General features: G+C 36.0%; 1 protein-coding gene across 1 annotated transcript in view; it reads right to left on the reverse strand.

The window, feature by feature from the left end:
* klhl20 (kelch-like family member 20) overlaps positions 1-25,944 on the reverse strand; it is a 43,636-nt gene extending 17,692 nt beyond the window's left edge. The window contains exons 1-6 of the mRNA XM_028811323.2: positions 25,845-25,944; positions 13,554-13,579; positions 12,790-12,854; positions 10,540-11,116; positions 5,283-5,441; positions 4,343-4,437 (exon numbers count right to left, since the gene is read on the reverse strand). Coding sequence (XP_028667156.1) covers positions 4,343-4,437; positions 5,283-5,441; positions 10,540-11,116; positions 12,790-12,797 — 839 coding nt within the window. The 5' untranslated portion in view covers positions 12,798-12,854; positions 13,554-13,579; positions 25,845-25,944. The remainder of the gene's footprint in view (positions 1-4,342; positions 4,438-5,282; positions 5,442-10,539; positions 11,117-12,789; positions 12,855-13,553; positions 13,580-25,844) is intronic.
* Between the last annotated feature and the right edge of the window lie 1,189 nt (positions 25,945-27,133).

A 27,133-nucleotide genomic window follows, 5' to 3' on the forward strand; every position in this document is an offset into this window, starting at 1 on the left:
TAGTGGATGCCATGAGTTTGTCAATAAAAACATTGAGAGAGGGATGGTATTGGGTAAATGGTATATTTCATACAAACCAAAGTTCTTCTTACAAAGATAATCATAGCTATATGTAGGCAGGTAGTAATACTCTCGGGATCTTCAAATTGTGACTGTGAAACTTTGCTATGGACTAAATAGACTGTTCACATCAAATAGCCTTACTATTCAAGGAGTTACAACCTCTGAAAGAAATAATTATCAGTCATCCACTGTTTTCCATCAGTAAGACAGCTAGTCAATGGCAAGTATTTACCTTTAACACATACTTTCATCAACATATTAAATATATAGATATATAGATAGATAGATAGATATATATATATATATATATATATATATATATATATACATACAGTAATCCCTCCTCCATTGCGGGGGTTGCGTTCCAGAGCCACCCGCGAAATAAGAAAATCCGCGAAGTAGAAACCATATGTTTATATGGTTATTTTTATATTGTCATGCTTGGGTCACAGATTTGCGCAGAAACACAGGAGGTTGTAGACAGACAGGAACGTTGATTCAAACACTGCAAACATACATTTGTCTCTTTTTCAAAAGTTTAAACTGTGCTCCATGACAAGACAGAGATGACAGTTCAGTCTCACAATTAAAAGAATGCAAACATATCTTCCTCTTCAAAGGAGTGCTGTTTGACTTTTAAGTATGCGAAGCACCGCCGGTACAAAGCTGTTGAAGGTGGCAGCTCACACCCCCTCCGTCAGGAGCAGAGAGAGAGAGAGAGAGAGAGACAGATAAAAAAATCAATACGTGCCCTTTGAGCTTTTAAGTACTCGAAGCACCGTTCAGCATGTCGTTTCAGGAAGCAGCTGCACAAGATAGCAACGTGAAGATAATCTTTCAGCATTTTTAGACTAGCGTCCGTATCGTCTAGGTGTGTGAACAGCCCCCCTGCTCAATCCCCCTACGTCAGGATCAGAGAAAGTCAGCACAAGAGACAGAGAAAAGTAAGCTGGGTAGCTTCTCAGCCATCTGCCATTAGCGTCCCTTGTATGAAATCAACTGGGCAAACCAACTGAGGAAGCATGTACCAGAAATTAAAAGACCCATTGTCCTCAGAAACCCGCGAAGCAGCGAAAAATCCGCGATATATATTTAAATATGCTTACATATAAAATCCGCGATGGAGTGAAGCCGCGAAAGGCGAAGCGCGATATAGCGAGGGATTACTGTATATAATACATATACAGTGCATCCGGAAAGTATTCACAACACATCTCTTTTTCCACATTTTGTTATGTTACAGCCTTATTCCAAAATGAATTAAATTAATTTCTTTCCTCAGAATTCTACACACAACACCCTATAATGACAACGTGAAAAAAGGTTACTTGAGGTTTTTGCAAATTTATTAAAAATAAAAAAACTGAGAAAGCACATGTACATAAGTATTCACAGCATTTGCCATGAAGCTTGAAATTGAGCTCAGGTGCATCCTGTGTCTCCTGATCATCCTTGAGATGTTTCTGCAGCTTAATTGGAGTCCACCTGTGGTAAATTCAGTTGATTGGACATGATTTGGAAAGGCACACACCTGTCTATATAAGGTCCCACAGTTGATAGATCATGTCAGAGCACAAACCAAGCATGAAGTCAAAGGAATTGTCTGTAGACCTCCGAGACAGGATTGTCTCGAGGCACAAATCTGGGGAAGGTTACAGAAAAATCTCTGCTGCTTTGAAGGTCCCAATGAGCACAGTGGCCTCCATCATCCGTAAGTGGAAGAAGTTCGAAACCACCAGGACTCTTTCTAGAGCTGGCCGGCCATCTAAACTGAGCAATCGGGGGAGAAGGGCCTTAGTCAGGGAGGTGACCAAGAACCTGATGGTCACTCTGTCAGAGCTCCAGAGGTCCTCTGTGGAGAGAGGAGAACCTTCCAGAAGGACAACCATCTCTGCAGCAATCCACCAATCAGGCCTGTATGGTAGAGTGGCCAGATGGAAGCCACTCCTTAGTAAAAGGCACATGGCAGTCCGTCTGGAGTTTGCCAAAAGGCACCTGAAGGACTCTCAGACCATTAGAAAGAAAGAAAATTCTCTGGTCTGATGAGACAAAGATTGAACTCTTTGGTGTGAATGCCAGGTGTCACGTTTGGAGGAAACCAGGCACCGCTCATCACCAGCCCAATACCATCCCTACAGTGAAGCATGGTGGTGGCAGCATCATGCTGTGGGGATGTTTTTCAGCGGCAGGGACTGGGAGTCTAGTCAGGATAAAGGGAAAGATGACTGCAACAATGTACAGAGACATCCTGGATGAAAACCTGCTCCAGAGTGCTCTTGACCTCAGACTGGGGCGACGGTTCATCTTTCAGCAGGACAACGACCCTAAGCACACAGCCAAGATATCAAAGGAATGGCTTCAGGACAACTCTGTGAATGTCCCTGAGTGGCCCAGCCAGAGCCCAGACTTGAATCCGAATGAACATCTCTGGAGAGATCTTAAAACGTCTGTGCAGAGATGCTTCCCATCCAGCCTGATGGAGCTTGAGAGGTGCTGCAAAGAGGAATGGGTGAAACTGGCCAAGGATAGGTGTGCCAAGCTTGTGGCATCATATTCAAAAAGACCTGAGGCTGTAATTGCTGCCAAAGGTGCATCGACAAAGTATTGAACAAAGGCTGTGAATACTTATGTACATGTGATATCTCAGTTTTTTTATTTTTAATAAATTTGCAAAAACCTTAAGTAAACTTTTTTCACGTTGTCATTATGGGGTGTTGTGTTTAGAATTCTGAGGAAAAAAATGAATTTAATCCATTTTGGAAAAAGGCTGTAACATAACAAAAGGTGGAAAAAGTGATACGCTGTGAATACTTTCCGGATGCACTGTATATAATTATATATATACAATGTACAATATATAAAGAGTCTACACCCCCTTATTTAAACTTAAACTAAAGGTTGAAATCAAGGCAAATCCCATTCACCTTTAATAACATCTGATTACTACAACTCTCTTCTCAATAGTCATAAAACAGCCTCAGAGTGTGGACTTGGACAGAACATGACTATACTACTCTTCTGTTACTACCTCCATAGTGCAAAACATACTGTACATTCTTTGTTCAAAGTCAATGGTAAGGATGCAAGAGTAGGCAGCAAGTGGGACCAATTTGTGTTTTCTGATAAATTAAAGTCCAATCATACTTTAGGAGACATTTCAGCACTTACACTATAATTGCTTTCTAATAAGATTTTATTGTTTTAAAGATTTAGGCAAGTAGGATCTGATTTTATACCATCCATGTGTCAGTACTGTATATGAATATGAGGCTACATTAAGTCTTACTGCTGGACCTAATCTGTATGATTCAGAATACACAGATAAGAATCTGCAAGATATAAAATACGATGTGGAACAAGGGATAATTTGTGAGACAGGAGAAAAATGTACAGCTTGAAGCTATGTCAAAACTATGGGTATCTGGTATTTGGTGGTGCACACAGTGCCATTCCAAAACAACAACAGTGTTCAATACCATTGCCTTGGGTGGTCAGATACTGACATGTTTGTGGATTACGAATAATTAGCTGTTCTACCCATGTACTGTGGAATTGTCTACACTGGGTGGTGGGGGCGATGGTGTGGTGCAAGGGCATTTTAGATAGGGACATGTTAATTTTGTTGTCTCACAAATTGCTGCAACTCAATACATCTAGCGGTATTCAGTAATGTTATTACAATGATTTAAAAGTGATTTGTTCCAAGTTCATTTAAAATTGCTACAAATCACGAAACCATATTGGCATGAAAATCTAAAATGACATCTGCCTCATTATTAAATAGATTTGAATAAATGTATACCAGCAGGAAGCTAGAAGTTACTAATTACTTTTACTCACTGAAACATAGCATCCTCAGTTGTTTTCTTCCCTCAAAATACAGTAGAGACAAATGCTTTTCTTTGTCCTGTTCTACTTCAGCCTTCCAGTTTGAACTTTGGTTCCTTTAATACTAGCCACTGTTTACTCATGACATAAAAGACAGTACCAAACATTTGCAATAAAATGTCTTACATTTTTGTTTTGTAGTAGTAAATCAGAAATGCAGAAAGCATATTTTCTAAAAGATAAAATGTATTAGGGCTTCTGTTTTATGTTTGCTTTACAACTGTAAGCCTCCAAATAAAACACTTTTTCTTTGTAATTTATAATTAAAACTTTGGCATCAAATTATCTTGCCACAATTGTGACAAAAATCACTGATTTCAAAAATACTAAACCTATCCTTTAAATTACTGAAACTTTTCACAAGTAATATGTTTAAAGATAAAAACTTTACCTGCATTCTTCATCACTTTTAATAAGGGGATCTGATCCAACTGTTCCAACTAAAAATTTAGGACTAAGAAGTGGTAATCGAACATGTTGCAATACCTGTTAAGAATACAGTCAACAAATTTAAAAAAGGGTTAATTAATTTTAAAATTAAAATTAGCTCAAAGATTTGGCTCTATAGTGTATATTAATTTATGAAATCGAATTTCTTTACATTTTTACTGAAAATTAAAAAATGTAAACCTCAAAGTAAATTAGATTTACAAATAAAAATTACATTCTTATTCATATTGTTTAAAGTATATTTCCAAATGTTAACTGCTTTTGGAAAATTAAGAATTTGACCTATAAAATGTGAAAATATTCTCCATTCATGCTGAGTTTTCATATTTCATATTTCCATTTGCAATCTAATTCTGAAATTAACTGCATCTCTTAAATGCCCATAATTAAAAAACAAAATATAGTGAATTAGGTAAAAATAAAAGTAGGTACTGAAAATCTTTTACTAGGCCAACATTATTTTTAAAGTTTATATTGAGACAGCAAGATCACTTGTGTTGTTTCCCAACAGCTCCAGAATTCTTTATTCAAAACCCAGCCCAAAAACTGTTTCCATGTTCTCTCTGTGTCCATTTATGTCTCTGTTTGAAGTGTTTTTCCCTGGTTAATCCACATTTCCTTCAAAATCCCATGTGTGCCGTCTAACTGGTGATTTAAAATAATGCTTGTGAGATTGTTTGTGTGTTCCCTGAAATGTACTAGGAGTCGATTCCTCCCTTGTGATCCTGAAGAGGAATGCACACATTACACGAAGAGCAGGTGGATTTATACAATACAAGTCCATTTAAACCAGAATCTACACAAGCTCTTCATTTTAAATGAAACAACCTACAAACCTCATACATCTAAGTTTCTCATTAGAGTTAAAAAATGTCTCTAACCTGGGGTAGCTGTGGCCTCCTTTCTTGAATGCTGTATTTCACCCAAGCCATCACTGCATTAAAAACCTGTTCCTCACTTCGAACATTCAACTCATCACTAGATATTATGTCAATCAACTGGTTTGCTGGCAGCAACATAAATTCTTCACTTTCCATTACCTGAAAAAAAAACAAAAAAAAAAACACATGGATTACTATATTAAACAGGCACACAAGAAAGAGGGTGTGAAAAAAGTCTGCAATATCTGGGAGCATCATTAGAAGAATTTGTATTATTTTTCACTTTTCAACAGTTCATTATGTGTTACTTAAAGGTTATCTTCCAATATAATAATTATTCAAAGGCTTTAAATACTTACAGTATCTAGCAGAAAAGAAATTAAGTTACTACTTTGTTGAAAAGGAAACAAATAAGAAAAATATAAAACTTACTCAAATATACCAATTTGGAAAGAAAATTCTCATTCATAAAACTTTAGATTTTATGATATTACAATTGCAATTTACTTTTAGTATACAGTATATACTCTGATCAATTAAACAAGCACTAGAACAGTATTTTATTTTATTTAAGCTGATTACCATGCAATATGCAGTGCTTCACTTACAGCAAATGAAAGCTAGAGTTACAATCACACAGGTGTCCTTTATGGACTGTTCCCACTTAAAACCAAAAATACTGAAGGTTATGTTCCCAAATATAGAAAGTATTGCTGACGGTTATTTCTAGTCAAGGGGAGGGTATGATACCAGTTTATCAAAGCAATGGGAAAAGAATCCCCTTAAGATTAGCAGATGCGGTAACTAGATACTTCAAGTGTGCTTTTATTAGTGGTATTATCTGTCTATATAGCGAATGAAACAAAAACAAAGGCACTATTGAAATTGAAACTGCAGTCAACTTAAAAAATAACAATAACATTTGTATATTATTTAATTTCAAAATTAAATGACTATCTGCTGAGAAATAGATCTCAGAAATACTTGAAATGCATTTACTATTTTGCCCTAAATTAACAGCTTACTAAATTATTAATAAACTATATTAGGTTTTTACTAATTTGACATTTATGTGAAGAATTAAAATTTTATTTTGAAGGTAATAAAGTTCTTGGGGAATTTTCTTAATGTACTTTTAGTGCTGCATTTTCAGGGATTCTACATCTGGTCTAAGCAGGTTAAAATATGGATATATGGGCATTTTCGAAGCTCGGAGTCTGCAAGCACCACAGCAGCGCAGTGCTACAAATATACCTGCATTCTTCCCATTCAAACTTTGTTTTATGTGATGCACTGATCAGGCTGCCTTCCTTCAGGTACAGGACACTTCTGCTAAACTAACTAAGCACAGGAATCTTGAACACCACCTGCCATGAATATGAGAGCCTGAGATCATCATTGTGAGGTGTACAAGATTTAAAAAAATAAATAAATACATTTAAAAAACACAAAAAAGTGACAGCTGCAGTACAGCACTTTGAAGAAATGTCTTGAAATGTTTGGAGCCAACTGATGATTTTTATTTACATTATCCAGCCAACTGGTGATTGAAGATATCATCAACTATCGGCTCAGAACAACTTGCCTCCTAATTTTAGTAACTTTGATAGAGCTAACTTTGCTAACTAAGGCATTTGACCTTTTAATACAAATCAGAAAACTTTTTGTATTGCTAGCCTGCAGAGTATGAAAACATCTTTTAAAACATACCAGTCTTTTCATCTTCATACCATTCTCATTTTACTAATCTTAAGATTTGCTTTACTAAAATTATTTACTTATTGAACAACTACGCTGTCATAAAATGAGTTACTGATTGTGAATGAATTGGAAACTTTGTAATTAATAGTTGAAGGTCTAAGCCACTAGGCTTTAGGACCTAAACTTATTTTTCCTACAACTCTTTTAAAAATTTGGCTTGCATTTCTGACTATTTTTGTTAGAGATAACAAGTGCATTTTTAGCTGCATTCGCATATAACGCAATAAACACATTGCGATTGCCATGTCTGTCTATCCTATCTACACTTGACACACTTATTCTTCAAAAAAATTTGTTTTGAAAGTGAGACATCATAAATACAGCATATATTTTATGAAAGTTTAGGATATCCCATTGAAAAGCACTGACAACTTTGAAAACTCTTAAAGAAACAATATCAATTACAAATTAGTTTACTGTTTCTACAGTCCCTTGATTGGGGTTACCTCAACTTGTATACTTTTCCCTTTTACTCATCTGACAACAAAACAGATTCCCCATTACAACTTAGTTCAACACCAGAAGAGATGTACACTCGTTGACACCAGCTCACTTCCCCTGCTATATGAAATAAGTTAACCATAAAAGTAAAAAAAGATTTGTTTGTCAAGAAAGGAATGTAAGAAAAAAAAAGCATCATATAACTGTCCCTCTGAAGCGCACAAATGAGATTGAAACAGAGTGAACAAATATGTCCTTAGTGTTTATAATACACTAAAAATAATCTCACAGCTATATCATGTTTACGTCATAATGTTTCACTATTTCTCAGACACTCATTTTTTGGCAAACCTCCAGACTTCTTAAAACAGCCAACAATTTCACCTTGAGACTTCAACAGATTTGAACTCTCCATTAAGTACTTCTTTCACATTATGCAACTTCTAGTTGTGGGATATATGAGATTTGCCAACTGCTGTTTCTCATCTCGTCACCAGACCATGTTAATTTAAAAGACTGAATATCACTGTTCATGTCACATTTACAGACTGCATGTTGACTTACTTCCATTGTACTTCCTGATTAGCATTTACTGTTTGTCAGCTCTCATACACACATTGCCAGCCCTACAACTAAAGACAAAAATCATACCCTTTTGATTTTATCGGAGCGAGTCTTTGGATGTGTCACATTCCACGACTGGCTTCACGAGAGCATGCCACTGACTGCCTCTAACTCAATGTAAATTAAGCCTACAAAACTGAAATTTGCTGTAAAAGTCATGTAATGTGACATAGTCTTAAGAAATTTGAAGTACTAGTCACAAGCCCTCTGCAACCAACAACAAACAAAAGGACATCAATGTCATTTTTACATCACTTTAATTGGAATCTGTTATCTATGAAAGCTATTGTGCCACCACAAACTTGATTAGAATAAATTTTTAACTACAAAACAAATTGTGGTTAAAAAGCGTGTATTTAATGCAGCCTGCTAACGTGTATAAGTACAATTACAGTATATCATCATGGTTATATTTTATTATGACACATTGTTACAAAAATATTTAATAGGAATTTGATAACTGACTGACCTGATGAAGTAACCAATGTTTCAACTTTCAAACAAGCTAACTTTGTCTCTGAATGTTACCGCATGCATATATTTTCTAACTTGTTTAGTATTTTGGATATCCCGCTTACAAAACATGCAGTCACGATTTTACTGCAAAATAGTCAAGTTATGCAACTTATCATAATGAATTTTAATGTACAAAATGCACTAATCTCATGATCTGCTATAATACAGAAAATTTCAAAACTTTTAATTTTACTATTATTTGTGGTACTAAAAAACATAGTAAATTAAAAAATTACGCAAGTAGAAAGCAAACATAACAAGAGAGTGACGTAGAGCTTAATATAACAAAAACCTGTATTTCTCTGAATGTTTAATGTAGTTCTTTAAAAGGTTACTTTAGTAAAAAGTTCCTTATTTAAATTTTAAAAAGTAGACCTTACTTTTATAAAGAAGAAATTGTGAATATTATATTTTATTACAGGGAAACTACTCACATAAAGCTTTATGTACATGGTCGTGAAATATGACTATAGTTTGACTTGATAATACTGTATGACTAAGTTCGCTAAGAAGATAGATAGATAGATAGATAGATAGATAGATAGATAGATAGATAGATAGATAGATAGATAGATAGATAGATAGATAGATAGATAGATAGATAGATAGATAGATAGATAGATACTTTATTAATCCCAATGGGAAATGCTCTTGAGTAACACAGGTCATACATATATGTACCTATTTGTCTCACTTATTGCGATATACTTCCTTTCAAAGAAGCTCCGCCACAGCTGCACCAGTACATAATATGCAGCAATTGAGAATCAAAAATTTTACTCAACTCTTCCTAAAAACTACATTAAATATCATGCTTTAAGTAAGATATAGTCCCTTAACATGTTGTGCACAACTCAATAAATTTTATAATATGGGTATGTATTTTCTGAAATAGCAGACACTCACAGAAGAACACACACAACAACCTTGCTGGTAGATTACGCTGTAGTCCATATACAAATAATGGCAAAAAATATACAGTATATAGTATAGGAAAACAAACATTATGATGCTAATGTTTGCCATGTATATAGAAAAAATGGCCAAGAAGAAAAAATGGTAAATATTACAAAAACAATACTCTGGAAAAAGAAAAGTGTGTGGAACTAAATAAATTATATGCAAATTATACTGAAATATTTTTCTACCAGAAAACTAACTGTAAATACAAATATTTCTATTTCAATAACATTTTCATTAAGTTTGAACTTCTTATGTCTTGATTTTTTGCAATGCTAATAATTACTCTTAAAAGACTTTTTGTATACACTTGCATTATTACTGGTATCATCAGGCAGCCGTAAGAATGGATAGCCAATAAAAACAAATTCATGTTCATGCAAAGGTTTACACAACAGAATTTACAAGTTACAATGTAACTAATTAAGAAACAGCAGTGCAATCTTACTCAGATGCAAAAAAGCTACTTAAATGTTTGTGTTGTTAAAATCATTTTAAATACATTTATTCAGTGGCATTACACAAGCAATAATCTTCTTTATATATTTATATACTTAGTATTAATAAAATGAAAAGTTCATACTATCCTATTTAAATACATTTATTCAGTGGCATTACACAAGCAATAATCTTCTTTATATATTTATATACTTAGTATTAATAAAATGAAAAGTTCATACTATCCTATAATAAAACATAACAGAAACAGACTTTCCTTGACAAAAACTGTTTGAAAGCCAAATTAAGAGCCACTGATAAGAGGATATTGGTTCTCTTTTTATTGGAAGTAGCATAAATAATTTTTGGGAATACCTCTAAGAATTATTTTAAAATAAAACTAAAAGACACAACAAAAATTAAAATATAAATCCAGATTTATTTAACTTTAAAAGTTCATTTTTATAGCCATTAGGAGTTAAAGACAACAATAACAAGCAATCCCACAAATGCATACCTCCTGAAAATTATGTTGTGTGAACTTGTCAGCAATCCGAAGTAATTCACGACAAGAGTGGGTGTCAGCAAAAGCACGAATGCCTAGGCAGTTGGAAGGGTCAAGCTGTCGCTTCAGGAATTCACAGCAAGCCTCCTGGATTTCAGCCAGCTGTAGAAGACATGCAGCAGGCAGCAAAGTCTGTACATTGCCTTCCTCTACAGTCACCTGTGATGTGTAGGCAAAGTCAATAAGGAGCTCCATAGCCCGCTCATCAATATCACGGATCACCACCTCTGTTTGCCGGCTTTCTGCCAGCTCACCTGTAAACATAGCTCTGAAATAAGGGCTGCAAGCAGACAAGATGACACGATGTGCATATATCTTCTTTGCACCAACAACCAGGACCACATCACAAAGCTCTCTATGCTTTCTAAGTAAATTAATCACTTCTAGAGTTTGTCTAGGATGCTTGTCCGAGACATATGGCATACGTGCTGGCTGAGGTACACCCTCTGGAAGTTTGTTGGGGTCACCAAGAGTGCAGCGGCTGGTGATGTCCATTCCAGTGGTATCTCCTGGGCGCGTGCTGTTACACCTGCAAATAAAAAAAACACATTTTTTTTTGTTTTCTAAATATGTATGACTTTGCATTCCACATGTATAAAAAATATTTTATATATAAATTACATATACACATACACAAAAGTAAAATTAGTTTATTTCAGAACAAGACAAGGTTAAATGGGTAGTGCTTTTATAACCTGACAAAAGAATCTATCTGGAAACAGGTCCAGCTATTATCTCCATAAATGATTAGTAGTGCACACACACTGTACTTATAACATTATCCCAGTTTACAGATATTTAAAGGAACTTCCAGAAAGATTTAGGCAGAGACGCCTGTCTCTTAGTCAGAACAGTCATTCAGCCTTTTTCAACAAAACATTTTTAATTTGAAAAACATATATAAATATGGCTTCTATTGACTTTCACTAGCTCTCTGACTAAGCCTCAATACCTTATTTGATCTATTCAAAACCATTTTACTTTATTTTATATTAGCAAAACAATTCTGATTGATAGATTTCAAATGATCTCAGCATTTTCACCATCTACTCAATACCAGATAAAATCCACCCATCATTCACTGCAACTGGATTGTACTAGTTTATATGATTAACTTCAACAGTTTACCTATTCCAAATGCTCACTATCCATAGGTACAAACAAGTAAAGGCCAGACAAAGCTTCAGCACTGGGAATACAGCTTCAAAAGATCTTGACCGCATCCATACTATTAAAATACTTAAAAGAATTACCACAAAAAAATCACTTTGATCCAGGGAGGTTAATATTAGTACTTAAGGGACAGTAAGAACAGCAAAACTATACCGACTAAACACTGTTAATAGTTTTCTTGCTTAAGAGAATTATCTACAAATACATAACCAGGAAGTGGAGAATTTAAAGTTATCAGGAAAACCTTTGCAATGATTACACTTGGGCCAATACACAATCACTTAGCACATGCACAAAACAAAGGTTTAGCATTAGTGCCTTAACAACTACCAAAGTAAATTTTCTACACTAAATTTCCACCAATTGAGCTATAACAGTGTTGTCTGATTTTCTCAAATATTCTGTTGAAACTATGGCAGAATTAATCTCATCTAAAATGGGAGAAATTACATATACAAGTAAGATACAGGTGCTTGCTACATTTAGCAGAAAAACTCTATTGCTTACATTTTCTTAAACCATGTCTTAATCTATGCCAAATTGAACTAAACTACCAAAAATCACTTTAGGTAAACCTGATGTTTTATTAATACAAATGTTAAAAAGAGCTGTGTTACACAGAGTGGAAAATACAACAGCTGCTGAACACTTTATGCTTTCTTTGAGCTGTATATAGCTTGCTTAGATAGTAGCTTAAATTGCAATCATGCAGTCCAGCTTTGCACTTCCAGAATAACTAGCTTCTTCAGAACAAATGCGCAACATACTAAACTCAGCACTTTGGTAAAGTTTTACATTAACTTATACAGGGACTCCAAAGTATATAGTTTAAATTCACTACTGGTAGCTCTAGAAAATAAATAAATAAATACAAAATTATTAATAGATCATTAACAGTTGTGAACTCCACCCTCATTCTGAGTATGCTGTAGCCTCTGCACAAAAAATGTATAAAAAAAGTTCATCAAGTCGTAATTTTCTATTCTAAGGTGAGAATTATTAAACTTTAAAAGTAAAAACAATTTTTACCTGCGCATTGGCTTTCTGTCTGTGCAAAGAAATAAGAACTGGGTATCCCTCAGTTTTTAGTTGATCTGTAAAGACATTTTAATCATTTTTATACATTGTACCAACACACTCAAAAAACAAAGTGTGACATTAGAGACATACATAAGACACAGACACAAGAGCCTGCTGTCGGTATTCATGCAGGCATTTACAAATAACATAACAGTACTAATCAAATAATATTTTCTACCATTATTCTACTATTATTTTTTAAGATGCATAAATTTTTAACTATTTCAGTTAAGAGCGTTCACATGAGAATACAAGTTACTATAAACACTTCCTTTCCTAAAGAGGAGAGGGTCAATTTTGCATGGGAAAACTCAAATCTTAGATTTTCAAATCACACTCAAACCAAATTATTATTATTACCTTTGCTCTTATTCCCAATCTCATTACACAGATTTTACTTTCCAGCAACATCTCTTTGGCCTGTGTTTTTACATATTTTACTTAGGAAAAAAAATCCTAAAAAATTAACATTCCAGAATTATAGTATCCACTATATCATACAGAAGCTAAATTGGTAAATACAGAAAGAAATTCAGAAAACAAACATGCTTGGGAGTATAATGGATGATAAGATTCCATTGACTCTAATTCTACCTAGATGGAGTAAACTTATAAAAAATGGATGAAATATATAAACAAATAAATGAAAAGAAAGAAATGCCACCATAAAGGCAATACATATCTATACTATGTGCCTAGAAGTATCCACTAACCTTTAACTGTAGAGACAGCATCAGACCTTAAGAAAGAAAGAAAAAAAAAAACAGAATTAACTGCAGCTTCAAAAAAAGGGACACCAACAAAATATCTAACTTATTTGAAAGTGTCATGCTACTGTGGCTGTTTAGAAACACAATGCATAGCAATTAAAGTTTTAAATCATGAAAATTGTTGAATACTTCACCGGTCTGAAAGTTTGCATGATCAATTTTAAACTGCATGTCAAGCCAACCGATGAGTTAGGTTTCTATTACTGCCTTGCGAAAATACCATTAAATGGTGAAATTAGCTCACAAATACCGGACTACTTTTTGGGGCTGACAAATGTTTAAGAGGAATACATTTACTTTGAAAAGTATGTCTTACAAATAAATGAAAGGTTAATCAACATCATTAGATTAAGGATAAATGACAAGTACAATTATATGAACAAAATATATCTGTGCTTCATTAATGAATGCACAACTTAGGTAAACATGCACTTCCTCTCCAATCATCAGTAAACAGCGTTTACTATGATCATCAAGTCCTCATTAACAGCTTCAAAACAACTCATTACGTTCCTTATATCTACCTTTTTTCCTTGCAACATGTAATTTTCAAAATATACTAAAATGAAACTTTACAACGAACATAATCTTTTTGTGTTTAGAAAATGGGACAAAAACTGAAGGAAAACCACATAATGGAGAAGGTGCAAAGACTGAAACCCACCATACAAGATTTGTGAGGTAAACTTTCCAACAAGAAAACTACTCTAAATGTTGATGCAAATCCTTCCTATAAATTAATAAAAGCAGTCAATGCCAGCATACAGTATATCAGTTCAGGACTCCACTTATAAAACTTCCAATTATTAAAAAAAAAAAAAAAAAAAAGATTCCCTGGCCATCAAGCAGCTTATTTTCTGTGTTTAGGCCAATATGGTGTCCCACAGCATGCAACAAAGTAATATTCAAAGGACATGTTGAAGAAATTCATCTCTAAGGGGGTAGGCGATCAAAGGTTTTTGAAAAGTAAATACTGAAATAAATAAGTCACTAGTGAGGCCTCACCTAAAGCACGGTCTATAATTTTGCCATCCCTACTACAAAAAAAAATAAAAAAAAAAAATAAGGCAGAGCAGTGCTAGAGAAAGTCCAGATAAAACAGATTGAAGGATTGATAGGACAGTAAGAGGAGTCATGGCTGAAGTTTTTAAAATTATGAAATTCTTCAACAAGAACAGGAGAACCAAGTTGGAAACCTGTTAAGGTAAAATGTTGAGTTTTTTTTTTTCCAAAACAAAAATCCAAAAATGTGTATAAAATATCAAGTATTGTAGTAAAGAGAAGGACTTTTGGGGCCTTAAAATCTCAAATCAATGCTGTCTTGGAGAATCTAGCTAAATAGGATTGACAAGCCTGTTAGGCTGAATGGGCTATTCTGATCAAAACTGTTCTATTGTAAGGTATTATACTTAGAAAGTAAAATGTTAGCAATTAAATACACAATGTGTCTCCATATGCCTGAATTGAATAACCTTTTTTTCCCCACTGTGGTCATTTAATGAAGTTTCATTTCATATATCCATCCATCATCCAACCCGCTATATCCTAACTACAGGGTCACGGGAGTCTGCCGTAGTCAATCCCAGCCAACACAGGGCACAAGGCAGGAAACAAACCCTGGGCAGGGTGCCAGCCCACCACAGGGCGCGCACGCACACACACACACACACCCACCCCCCAAGCACCAAACACTAACTAGGGACAATTTAGAATCGCCAATGCACGTAACATGCATGTCTTTGGACTGTGGGAGGAAACCCACGCAGACATGGGGAGAACATGCAAACTCCACACAGGGAGGACCCAAGAAGCGAACCCGGTATCCTAACTACGAGGCAGCAGCGCTACCCACTGCACCAACGTGCCACCCTCATTTCAAACAATCAAAGGAAATTGGTCTGCAATTATAGAGAGTGTTTCAATTCCATGTACTACTTAGTGATTACGTTATGATATTACAATAGCTGGATGTTTATGAATGCTTTTCACAATAGACTGGTGTCCTGTACATGACTGGGTCAAATTCTGTGCCCTATGATACAGTGATAAAGCTCCAGCTCCTCACCATCCTGAACTAGAAAATGGAAGAATGGGTGTAAAGCACCTTAACTATCTTCCAATTGTTTTTTTCATTACATTCATGCTGACAACTAATTATTACTTTGACCAGACCTGCCTTTAAGACATAAGCCGTGTTGAACTTATTGTAACAACTGTTTCTGCTAATGACAAAACACAAAAATGGAAAAATAACAGTCCAAGTGTTAACTGCAAGTGTAAAACAACGAATCCTTTGTAGAATTGTAAAATGGCAGCACAGCACAGCCATGTCCATTTTTGTTCAGTTTTATTACCTTATCTGGATGAGGCAAAATTGGCACTGAATCAAAATACAGCTTGCTGCAGTAAACAGTGTAAAAAGCAGAGACAGAATGTAATTTGGAATTTCTATCACATGTGCTTTTAGATGCAGATATTCAGCAATGAATCAGTGATATTATCTGAAAGAAAAAAAAAAAAACTATAAAAAAAACCTTTGGAACCTCTTTGCCAATCCTGATGCAGATGTGATAGCTGAACTGTGATACACTGATTCCAAGAAGTACAGCAAATCTTGCTAAATGAAGTATTTTAAAGAGAGTAGCTTTATTTCAAATAAAAAAATCATGACTTTTAGCAATATAACAACACTGTGCTATACATGTGTTACTGTAAGGCCGGTCTCAGCTTACTCTTCCATCTGCATGACAATCCAGCACCATTATGTCCAATTTCTTAGATGCAAAATCTCTTTGGCAGTTAAAAATCAAAGAAAAAACAAAAGTTAATGGCAAAAGTAGCTTACTTACTGACAACCAATCAGATACAAATTCCTTCAGCTGAAGCCACTGACTAAGGATGAAGTGTACTGATCAGCTTCACCACCAGCTGACAGACAACCGTACTATGCCATAAAGAAAGTAACATAAGCAATACAGAAAAGTGGTGAAAAAAGGTGTATGGACAAAGTGAATGCTAGCTTTCAGAAATCAAATAGAAGACACTCTCCACAGTCAATAAATTCAATGTCACTTCTTCTTATACTGTATAAAGATGATTAGGTGGGTGTGGATCTTGTAAAGATTTTGTATTGAACAGGAACACGGTAGGTTGTTAGCTCATGGCCAGAACCTTTGAAAGCTCTGTGGCAGCATGGAAGCAAAAAGAAAAACAACATATTAAAAAATGCAGCTGATTTGTCAATTTTGTATCCATAATGCAAAGCATGCACAAGAGATTTATTATCAATAATTCAGAACCATCCTTAATTATTAAGTTGTGGTGATCTTTATCCCTGCTTATATTAAGCCTTGTAAATTATAAAACGATATTGCAGCATTATGCAAATGTTGCTGGAATATAGCAAGTGGCTGTTACTCACCAAAATACTGATCAGGCAGGCATGCATGCATACTGTATATATGTATACTATCTATTATAAAAAGAAATCCTGTCCTGGAAAGCAAAAAGTAAGTCTACGATATGTGATCTTCTAGTAAGACATTTTAAAGACCCGCGAGACCAAAGACACGCCCTACTTACAATCTATCAAATAGGACAATACGCAGCAAAACATTCAGTCTTGTGAAGGATTTGAGCACACACAGATCCAGGGCTCTCAGCGCATATAAAGCGTATAAGGTACATTATAAATTAAATGTCGACATCTAAGCGAAGAAGAAAGCAGCGCGGAGAAAAGAGACTCAAATGCGTTGGACAGAACAAACAGCAAAAAAGAATAATCGAGGTGCAAATTCAGAAAATAAGGAAAGTAATTATCAGCCCGGAACAAGTGGAATTGAAAAAAAAGCATGTCCAATCCGGCTCAGAATTAAAAGGCAATGAGTAAAAGAAAGTAGAACTTCATAAAAACGTTTACAAATGTTGATGCTAAACACATGCTGAGCAGGTTAGAGACTATGAAACCAGTGAAAATAGAATGGCTCAAAAAAAAAAAAAAAAAGCGCTATACACATGTGGAGAAAGTTAAAGGATATGAAAGTAGGAAAATTAGAAAATATAAAAAAAGAAAGTAAAGATCGCAGTAGCGCAAACAAACAAACTGCCTCATTTAACTATGCAGCAGTCTAACTTTGGTTTTGCACAATAATTACTACACTATTGCACCTAAGACTTAATTCTACTTTATTCACATAATTGTACTTATTTATTATGTTCTACTATACTGTTAACTTTCAATCTATGACTTTTTGTTAATCTAACTGATATTCTTCTAACTTTGCACAGTTTTTGATAAGCAGATCAGGATGCATTTCACTGCGTGTTGTCCTGTATAACTATGCATGTGACAAATAAAGAATCTTGAGAATTTCAAAAACGGAGTTTACCGCACATGCATTTATTGGTTACTTTGTTCATGTATATATATTTATCTGTCTGCTTATTTAAAAAGCTACATTTACCCCAGGAGTCAAAAACGTTCTGTCTAGCCTTGGTAACCCCAGGTACTTTTGGAACTGTGAGAGGAAAATAGCACGACTTTACAGACAGGAGTCCAATGCAGAACTCTACTTAATTTTTTACTTTATAAAAAAAAATTATTAACTGCTGATGATGTAGATTGTTTTGTCTGTGCTGAAATTCCAAACAGAGAAACCTATCCTGACCTCATTAAAAAGATTTAGCATATTGGGACTCGCAAGATTACAAATATTGTTTTTACAGAAGTTCTGAAATAAAAGTAAAACTAATGAAATAGCAAAAATTCAAAGAAAAAAAATCTTAAAAGTGTGTATCCGGAAAACCAAACACGGGGGTTGTTGAGCAAAGCGAGCAGGGGGAAAAGCCCCCTAGTATATAGAAAAAAAAATTAAGGGAACGGATTTTAATCAGAGTATAGCATCAAGTCAATGAAACTTCTGGGATATTGATCTGGTCAGTTAAGTAGCAGAGGGGGTTGTTAATCAGTTTCAGATGCTTTGGTGCTAATGAAATTAACAACAGGTGCACTACAGGGGCAACAATTAGATAACCCCCAAAATAGGAATGGTTTAACAGGTGCAGGCCACTGACATGCCCTCCCAAATCTTTTCTGACTGTTTTTTCTCAAATTTTGCATTTGGCTACGGACAGTGTCACTACTGGTAGAATGGGGAGATACCTGGACCCTACAGAGGTTGCACAGGTAGTCCAACTTCTCCAGGATGGCACATCAATACATGCCATTGCCAGAAGGTTCACTGTGTCTCCCAGCACAGTCTCAAGGGCATGGAGGAGATTCCAGGAGACAGGCAGTTACTCTAGGAGAGCTGGACAGGGCCATAGAAGGTCCTTAACCCATCTGTAGGACCGGTATCTGCTCTTTTGGGCAAGGAGGAGCAGGATGAGCCATACAAAATGACCTCCAGCAGGCCATCGGTGTGAATGTCTCTTACCAAACAATCAGAAACAGACTTCATGATGGTGGCATGAGGGCCCGACGTCCTCTAGTGGGCCCTGTGTTCACTGCCCGGCACCGTGGAGCTTGGTTGGCATTTGCCATAGAATACCAAAATTGGCAAGTCCACCACTGGCACCCTGTGCTTTTCACGGATAAGAGCAGGTTCACCCTGACCACATGTGAGACGTGAAAGGGTCCGGAGAAGCTATAGAGAACATTATGCTGCATGTAATATTGTTCAGCATTACCGGTTTGGTGGTGAGTCAGTGATGGTCTAGGGAGGCATATCCATGGAGGGACGCATAGACCTCTACAGGCTAGACAACAGCACCTTGTGAGCCATTAGGTATTGGGATGAAATCCTTGGACACACTGTCAGACCCTATGCTGGTGCAGTGGGTCCTGGGTTTTTCCTGGTGCACAATGCCTTGCCTCATGTGGCGAGAGTATGTAGGCAGTTCCTGGAGGATGAATGAATTGATATCATTGACTGGCAACCACTCGCACCTGACCTAAATCCAATAGAACACCTCTGGGTGTCGCATTATATTTCGGTCCGTCTGACACCGCCAGGTTGCACCTCAGACTGTCCGGGAGCTCAGTAATGCCCTGGTCCAGATCTGGGAGGAGATCCCCCAGGACACCATCCGTCATCTCAATAGGACCATGGCCCGACATTGTCAGGCATACATACAAGCACGTGGGGGCCATACAAACTACTGAGTACGATTTTGAGTTGCTGCAATGAAATTTTGGCAAAATGGACTAGCCTACTGCATCATTTATTCACTTTGATTTTCGTGGTGTCTTTGAATTCAGCCCTCTGTAGGTTGATAATTTTCACTTCCATCAAAAGATGTGGCATCCTTTCATTCCTAACATATTACCCAGTCCATCTCAGTATAGATATCCAGCATGATTTTTTCCCCATTCATTTTTTTGAGCAATTTTATATATATATATATATATATATATATATATATATATATACATACACACACATACATACACACACACAAACTACATACAGAATTTGGGCTGATTGTATAGCTTGAAATAGGTTTCAATCCATGACACAACTACACAACCATTGGCATGTCACCAGGTATTAGAGAAAAGCATCTGCAAAACATCACACCCCATGGATACTGTATCTTGTGTTAAAACCATGTACATAGACATTATTGGTGTGGTGTTTTCACCAAGGATTTTCTTCTAGGTCCTCCCACATTTCAAAGCATGAGTAGGATAGGATTTTTGCTGCCTGTGTGAGTATGGGCATGCATGACTAGTGATGGACTGGTACTCAGTCCAGAGCTGTTTCCTGCATTTTGCCCAATGTTATGGGGGAAAAAAATATTCTGTGACCCTGAATTGGGTTAAGTATTTTTTTAAATGAAATGAGATTATCTGCAAACAGAGGGAGAACTGTCATGATCTCAGCACAACAAAAATAAACATTATTATTTGAGTTCAAGGGTATAGGAAGAAATTTCATAGAATGCCTGTACAATGGGACAAGCAGTCCTCCACAATTATTGGCAGCCATTTGGTGAATTACCTTAATATCACACTGAAAAAATGAGCGAAATCTAACCTTTAATTGAACTAAATTTATTTATGACAAAAATTATCCCTCATCAAAAAATAATTTTTAACAAAACTACATGTGCCACAATTATTGGCACCTCTAGAAATTTTTATTAGCAATGTATCAATTAAGCATTTTTTTCCATCTATACCTTACATTTTTAAACTGATAAAAGTGTGTTGGAAGTTTCCAGCAATAACCCATGACTTCCTGCATGACTCAGGTATAAATATGAGGTGGCACAGAGGCAAAAGCCCCTTATTCATTCATCAACATGGATGAGACAAGAGAACACACAATTCAAATGAGAGGGAATGGCTATGAAAAAAGAGCTACTCGCCTGAATATGCCAATTTCTAAAGTTAGGGCAATAATAATAACTTCAAATCAACTGGAGCTGTTATCAACTTGCGTTGAAGAGGACCCAAGTTTGTTTTGCCTGTACACACAGTGAGAAGAATGGTAAGAGAAGTAAAAAAATCCAAGGACCACCATTGGAGAAATACAAAAAAATAGCACCCTGGAGTCACCCAAGTCTCCAAAACAACCATGCCAACAAATTATTTGGAAGATATGCCAGAAAAAAAGACTTTACGGTCATTTAACCACAAACATCAGTGCCTAGAGTTTGCTAAATGCTACTGGAACTTCAATTGGAACCATGTTGTATGGTCAGATGAAGTGAAATTAAGGTTTCTGGCAACAAACACTCAAGATTGGTTTGGCATAAAAAGAAGAATAGCTATACCGAAAATAAGTATGATGGGAGTTCTGTGATGTTGTGAGGCTATTTTTCATTTAAAGGCCCTGGAAAAATTGTTAAGATACATACTATACATGGCATCAAGTAATAAATGAAATACCAGGAGATTTTAAAATGAAATCTGGCTACCTCTGCCAAGAAACTAAAACTGGGTTGTCGCTGGATCTTCTGGTAGGACAATGATCCAAAACATATGTCCAAATCAACACACAAACGACTAAAGGAACTCAGAACATAGCTTCTGCCATGGCCTCTCAGGACCTACACCCCATTTAAAACCTGTGGGTTGAGCTGAAGAGGAGAGGGTGCTAGAGAGGACCCGAGACCCTGGATGATCTGGAGAGATTTTGTAAAGAGAAATGGTATCAGATTGCCTGCTCTATTTTCTCCAACTTTATAGGAGAAGATTCAGTGCTGTTTTACTGGGAGGTTGTACAAACCATTCAATGCAGGGGTAGCAATAACTGTGATGCATGTGGTTTCTTTAAAAATAATTCTTTCTTGATGAAGAATTATTTATTCTCAGAACAAATTTATTTCAGTTAAATGTTGGATTTCTCTATTTTTGTCAGTGTGAGATTAAAGTAATTCACCAAAAGGTGAATTTTTTATAACACTTTTTTACTCATAATTACAAGTGATGACAATAACTGTATTGTATACAGATCATTTTTAGTACTACCACTTAAGGGTAGGAATATAAAGTTTTAATCATGTTAAAATTGTTGTCGAGTCTCATTTGTTACTTATTAATAATGTGTAGAAGTTTGTGCAAATTATCTGATGCACAATGTGGCAAGATAAAGCCAGTTTAGTTGTCCTATCACAGTTCTCAATCTTGGTGCTAGCTCTTTAGCAAGCAGCTTAATGTCTATGTAATGAATGAAAGAGGTCTATAGTTTTAACCAAGCAAAACGTCTTCACTCTGTGCACTGCAATTCACTTGAGCTCTGTATCCATCCATCCATTTTCCAACCCGCTGAATCCGAACACAGAGTCACAGGGGTCTGCTGGAGCCAATCCCAGCCAACACAGGGCACAGGGCAGGAACCAATCCCGGGCAGGGTGCCAACCCACCGCAGGACACACACAAACACACCCACACACCAAGCACACACTAGGGCCAATTTAGAATCGCCAAACCACCTAACCAGCTTGTCTTTGGACTGTGGGAGGAAACCGGAGCACCGGGAGGAAACCCACACAGACACGGGGAGAACATGCAAACTCCACGCAGAGAGGACCCGGGAAGCGAACCCAGGTCCCCAGGTCGCCCAACTGTGAGGCAGCAGCGCTACCCACTGCGCCACCATGCCGCCCTGAGCTCTATATGCGGAATAAAATGGAGCTAATTCAGCACTAATATTTTTTTATTATCCGGCATTATGTGACAATCATGAGTTTAATTTCTGTAATGAATCTGATTGATACTGCTAAGAATTCCAGCTAGATTCACTTGCGGACAAAGTATTATTTTTACCAAGGTGCACAAAAAAAAGTATGTACCTTCAACCCTTAAACCAAAACCCAACTTTGATAAGTCCCTGATTTGTTGTCTGATACTTCTGATACTTCTAGACAGCATTGCTATTTTTAACCATACATTCATCCTCTAATCCAGGAATCTTCACTCATGGCCCTGGAGGGCTATAGTGGCAGCAGGTTTCCATTCCAACAAGTTTCCTAATTAGAAGAAAGTCCTTGCTAATAATGAAGCTTGGTATTTAAAATATTGCTTGCTACTGCTGTCAATCATTCTAGAAAAAATGTAATTGTGTGGACCAGAGCAGATTTGCATTTCATGCCCACTCCCCCCCAATTTCTTTTTAAGCATTTTATTAAGACATATACGTCATGATGCATGTTTTCCATTGTAAATGGAACCAACATAGCTGGAGAGCTGGTGGTTGCTATATCATTTGCATTTCATTTTTAACTGTGGCTGGTTAAGAAAACAGAAAACAATTAAAACCTAAAATCAACTGCTTAAAATGAAAATAAGCAATTGATTTAAAAAATTAATATTAGATTTTATTTATTAAGGGCTCTGAATCATAACAGGTAAGTTAGCTAACATACAGCAAATAAATGGGTTCTAATTCAGAAGTTAATTGATGTAAACATCTGCAGCCACTGTGGCCCTTCAAGATCCCAAGTCCCTGCTCTGTTATCTAATTAAAATTGGTCTTGGATGAATGAAAGTACAAACAAGCAATATACTTGAATACCAAGTGTCATTATCAGCAAGGATCATCTTCTATTTACGACACTGGCTGGAATAAAAAACTGCAGTCACTGCAGCCCTCTGGGACTGCGAGTGAAGATCCCTGACTTTAACCTGTTTAATCTAAAATTAAAGTTGTGGATACCTGCGCCTAGAACAGCAAACATCATATCAATAGAAATAATTGAATTGTGCTCATAAGATTTACTTCTGAACACTGTGAAATCACTTCAACTTTTTTTTTTGTCCAGCACCAGAAAACCCCCATATATGATATATATATTGGCTCGCCTTATATACATCATTGCTTTTTGGGGTTCCCCTATATGTCTGGCTCTAAAGACATGAAGAACCCTCACTTTTAAGCCACTGTTTAACCAGATTTTGGGAAGGAAATGACAACGCAATGATAAAGAGTAAATCAATTGGGGTCTTCAACAAAAATAATCAGAAGAACTTGAAGTTTTGCCTGCCACATGGGATATGAAGGGTCAAATTTACCCATTTTCACTGAACTTTGAAAAAAATGCGGATTGGCAATATAAGCATGTGGAGTGTCATTTTACGCTATTTCAAGATTGATGATAATATTTTTGATATTCTTTACTGGTGGCCCTAGCTCTATAACAGCCACTCCCTGAAAGTTAAAAATAACATTTTTCAAACATAAGCATATGGGGTATTGTGTAAGACTTTGTCAGTGTCAGTGGTTACAAATATGTGGTTATTTTTGAGTCTCTGCTAGGAATCTAGCCATCTATGGACCTTTATCAGTGGGCGAAAAATGACAAATTTCTATTACAATCGAGAATATTTAGCATGAGAATATTTAAAGTTAAACTGAAGCACACATTTTAATATTTCAGATATATGACATAACTATTCCCATTTATTATGTACTTCCCCCTCATGAATTAAACCATTACATTTCTTATGAACACCCTGAACTGTGACATCTTTATGCTAATTCCAGTTTATCAGGATCAGCATTTTCTGTGAAAGTATCCTAGTCTGGTTCAAGCGGAGTATACCCACAGATTTCCGAATAAACTAAGCCATTTAAGGTGCTCACTGTTCCTGCCAAGTATTGATGCAAACTGAAATGAAACGCATGTTAAATCAGTTCCACTATAAACAAAGTCAAACAGACAGCAGTCTCCAGCTTCTCTACACTATTAAACAACCTTTTAGAAAGAATTGCTCACTTTCTTTTTGTATCCCTTTTAAATCTGTTTATCATCCTAGAGATACTTATAGGTATAAACATGTGCCATATAACAAATGTGTTTATTCTCTGGCCACTAGTAGCAAAATCATATAATCTGTCAGAAAATTATCTACGAATCACACCTGTAAAGTTCACAGACAAAAAAAGTATTCTCATTATTTTAACAAACTCTGTCAGCCTTGGGGAAAGATAGTCATTACTTAGAAAGCTTTTTAAGACAACAAGATGAATTATGGTTTCGAAACTAGACTAGTCAAGCCGTCTGTTTCGTAACAACAGCATATATACTGGAAGCAAACATATATTTGATTAGATTTACATTAAGTCAGAAGTATCTCCAAACAAAGACAGAGCGGTTTTTAAAAACATAATTGATACGACATGTCATGTGTAATTTGCTGCTTTACTCTCAATGCATAACGGCATTCACAACCTAATATTTGAACAAGCGCAAATGTGCAGAACCCCACCTGTAAAGCACACGATACTAGCAATAAAAAAGAGCAATAAGCAAGTAACAAGAGCTTACTTGGACAGATCAGTTCTAAATGTAAGTCGAGCTCCCAGCTGAACACTTTGCCTTGTGTTTGAGAATGTTACTTTACTGTTACGAAAAAGAGACTAGCTAACATTCTACAAGCCCAGCTGTAGTTAACGTTTCGTACTCATAAATGTTATCGTGTTTGTCTTTGCTGTGTTTGACCTATGAAATGCCAAACACAAACGGCAATTACATTACCAGTCACATTTTAAAACTTCACCAAACACGTCAATCGGGAATGACATTCACTCAGTACAAATGGTATACAGTACTAGGTAGTGCTACCAGGGCTGATATTTTCTTCACATTTGTCTGACATACTGCTATCAGCTCAAAATATTCCACGCATTACTGAGGCATTTCAAAACCTACTAAAACATGTACGGAACCACAATACTCCCCTAAAGTATAAAACCAGATCGATACGAAGTTTAATTTTTAACTTACGAGCTGGTCCAATCATCAGTTTCCAAAGCAATCCATCCTCCATCCACAGGAAGCCTCTGCGGTCCGCACTAGTTAAAGCGTCCCCCTCGCAACGGCTTCACGATCCTGAGTTCCGGCGAAAACGACCCCTCCAGTCGGTAAACGATAAAAGCTTCAGTTGGATGGACTGCAAACTGGAAATATGGAGGAAAAACTGATCGTGAGCTGAGCTGTGTCAAACTTGGAAAAAAAAAAAGAAAAAAGTCTTAAAAAGTAAGCATACCCCGTGGAAACTTTCGACTATTAAATATGTTGAATTGTCAACATATAATGCAAACAGAGACTTTTAACTTTATTATCCCGTATTGGGAAATTCATTTAATTTACGAATCAACAATAAGCTTATATAGACATAGGTTTTAAATATAACGAGACAAGGATAAGAGAAATACAGTATTAGATATATCTACACACCACCATACATACATACATACATATACTAAAAAAAGTTACACCCATCTACATAGTGGCTTATATAAATCTGCTATGTCAGTGACAGATGTGTCTTCCAGTTACCTGTTATTAAATAGTCTAATATCTGACGAACAATTAATCTCTTATATCTGGAAGTTTTTTATTTGATGTAAGAATTTGTTTATGCCATCAACTATAATTAAGATTCTTATGTAATGGGCATGTGGGATCACTGAGGATTCAATAAAGCTTTTTAAGAACCAGGTTCTCAACCCAACTGGCAGTTTTGAGTTTGACTTTGTCTTGGGCACGCATGTTGCCAAAGATTCAGATTAAGCCAAAAGAAAGAATGCTCTGCAGTCCTGATAAATAAAACATTTGGAGAATGTGGAAGTTCACAATAAAGTTGTTCATTTTGCACAAGAAAAACAGCATTTTCTAGAACTTTGAATTTGTATCCAAAGCACTTTTATTGAATTGTAAGTGGTTATTTCCATATATGAGACCTGTGCCTTTATTTTCCTGAAAATCAATGACCATCTCTTTGGATTTCTTTTCATGCAATAAAAACACAGGGAAAATTTCCCTTTTCAGTCACTTTTTCAACAAAGATATCGTCAGATGTAATGGTCTAATGAGGAAAAAGTACCCTTGACCCCAGAGGCTGGTACAGGCCCCTTTAGCATACATTACTTCTTGTTGGTGTTTTGCATAACTGCCCCCAGTCTCTGAAATCAACTCAGTGAAAATTATGACCACTCCTCCATGCAAATTTCTTCACTTGCAAGAGGTTTGTGGATTTTATTGCATTTTCTACCCATTTCAAATCCCCCAAA

The sequence above is a fragment of the Erpetoichthys calabaricus genome, chromosome 10 (genome assembly GCF_900747795.2).
Source record: "Erpetoichthys calabaricus chromosome 10, fErpCal1.3, whole genome shotgun sequence".
In the NCBI taxonomy this organism is placed as follows: domain Eukaryota; kingdom Metazoa; phylum Chordata; class Cladistia; order Polypteriformes; family Polypteridae; genus Erpetoichthys; species Erpetoichthys calabaricus.